Source organism: Eimeria necatrix, genomic scaffold, assembly GCF_000499385.1.
Source record: "Eimeria necatrix Houghton genomic scaffold, Enh_scaff2803, whole genome shotgun sequence".
In the NCBI taxonomy this organism is placed as follows: Eukaryota; Apicomplexa; class Conoidasida; order Eucoccidiorida; family Eimeriidae; genus Eimeria; species Eimeria necatrix.
In genome coordinates, this window is record NW_013653358.1 from 1 (window position 1) to 1,916 (window position 1,916).

At 64.5% G+C, this 1,916-nt stretch overlaps 1 protein-coding gene across 1 annotated transcript; it reads right to left on the reverse strand.

Annotated features, from left to right (window-relative positions):
• Positions 1-205: 205 nt before the first annotated feature.
• On the reverse strand, positions 206-1,916 carry ENH_00038400 (hypothetical protein, conserved; the record flags this gene model as incomplete). Its single annotated transcript, XM_013580603.1, has 1 exon — positions 206-1,916. A coding segment is annotated over one exon (1,711 nt), but the record flags the coding sequence as incomplete, so codon positions are not given.

Sequence of the window (1,916 nt, forward strand, 5' to 3'; positions counted from 1 at the left end):
TGGCCTGATAGGAACGTGGCCAAAACCGACATGCGGTGTACGTACACCTGGAAGTGGCGGCGTGCAGACAGGAGGTGCTGCTGCTGCTGCAGTCGCGTGCTGCAGCTGCTGCAGCCCCGTGCTGCAGCTGCTGCACTTGACTGCAGCAATTAATTTTGAGAAGTTTTATTTATTTTGAGAAGTTTTATTTAATCGAAAATGCAATTCATTTGTCTTCGGGCCCTTCCGCGTCTGTGAGGCGCAGCGCGCTCAGCTGCTTCTCCGTCTCCGCCGCTGCTGCTGCTGCTGCTGCTGTTGGCGTTGCTGCTGCTGCTCTTGGCGTTGCTGCTGCTGCTCTTGGCGTTGCTGCTGCTGCTCTTGGCGTTGCTGCTGCTGCTGTTGGCGTTGCTGCTGCTGCTCTTGGCGTTGCTGCTGCTGCTGTTGGCGTTGCTGCTGCTGCTCTTGGCGTTGCTGCTGCTGCTGTTGGCGTTGCTGCTGCTGCTGCTGGCGTTGCTGCTGCTGCTGTTGGCGTTGCTGCTGCTGCTGTTGGCGTTGCTGCTGCTGCTCTTGGCGTTGCTGCTGCTGCTCTTGGCGTTGCTGCTGCTGCTGCTGCGGCGTCCTCCGCGTCTGCGCCCGGCGCCGCAGCGGGAGGCGCAGCCTTCTTTGCTGCAGCAGCAGCAGCAGCAGCTGCTGCTGCTGCTGCTCTGAGAGCAGCAGCAAAGAGAGCGCTGGGGGGCGCCCCGCGGGCCCGCGCTGCTGGCTTGGGACTTTGCGCAAAGTTGCATGCAGGAGGGGCAAAGACAAGATAAACTTCGAAAGGAATTAAAGCCTCAGCAGAAGTGCTTCTGAGGAGTGCGAGGCGTTTGGTTCTGCTGCTGCTGGCTGCTGCTGCTGCTGCTGCTGCTTGCTGCTGCTGCTGCAGCGCCGTGCTGCGCGTGAAACTCACGAACTGCTGCATCTCCTGCTGCGCATACACCCCAGCCCCCACCAGCCGCCGCAAACCCCACAAGTACTTGGAGTTGAGTTGGGGGTTTTTGGAGAAGAGGGGCCCCTCTGGGGTGTACGTACACCGCAGGTAAACACCCCACAAACTGTCCCGGATCGCAGCAGCCTGCAGCACGTACTGCTGCAGCACGGCGCCCGCGCGCTCCACCACGCCGGGTGTCTGTACACCCCAGAAGCAGCAGTCCGCCCGCTCCTGCAGCAGCAGCTGCAGCGTCAGCAGCTCCGCCCCCATGGCCTGGAACTCCAGGAAGCACTTTCCTGCTGCTGCTGAGTAAAAGCTGTGCGACAGCAGCGACAAACAGGGGCCCCCGGGGCCCCCGGGGGCCCCTGCTGCTGCTGCAGCAGCAGCAGCAGCGGGCGTTTCCGCCGCGCCGAGCGCCGCAGCAGCAGCCGGCGTTGCTGCTGCAGCAGCAGCAGCAGCAGCAGAAGCTGCAGCAGGCGGCGGCGTCGTCGAGGCCGAAGCAGACGCGCCCCGCAGCGGCTCTTTGCTGCTTCCGGCGAACAGCAAAGTGGGCGAGGGCGGCAGCAGCGGGCTGCCCTCCTGCTGCTGCTGCTGCTGCGCGCAGGGAGCAGCAGCAGCAGCAGCAGCAGCAGCAGCAGCAGCAGCAGGCCTGCGCGACAAGAAGTAGCTGTTGCAGCGCCGCAAACTCCTGTCTTTCTTCGCCCGCCACAAGTGCAGCAGCTCTTCTCTTTCCATACTTAACTCCAAGTGGCGCTGCAGCAGCGGAGTTTCCCAAACCCTCTTCACTGCGCGGTAAAGGGCCCCGTAGTCCGGCACTGCAGCAGCAGCAGCAGCAGCAGCAGCAGCAGCAGCAGGCAGCTCCGCCTCCCACTCCTCCCTCGGCTCCTCCTCGGGGGCCCCCAAACGCGGCGGGGGGGCCCCCAAGCCTGCCCCCCTCCCCGGGGGGCCCCCCCCTCCCAGGGCCTCCCCA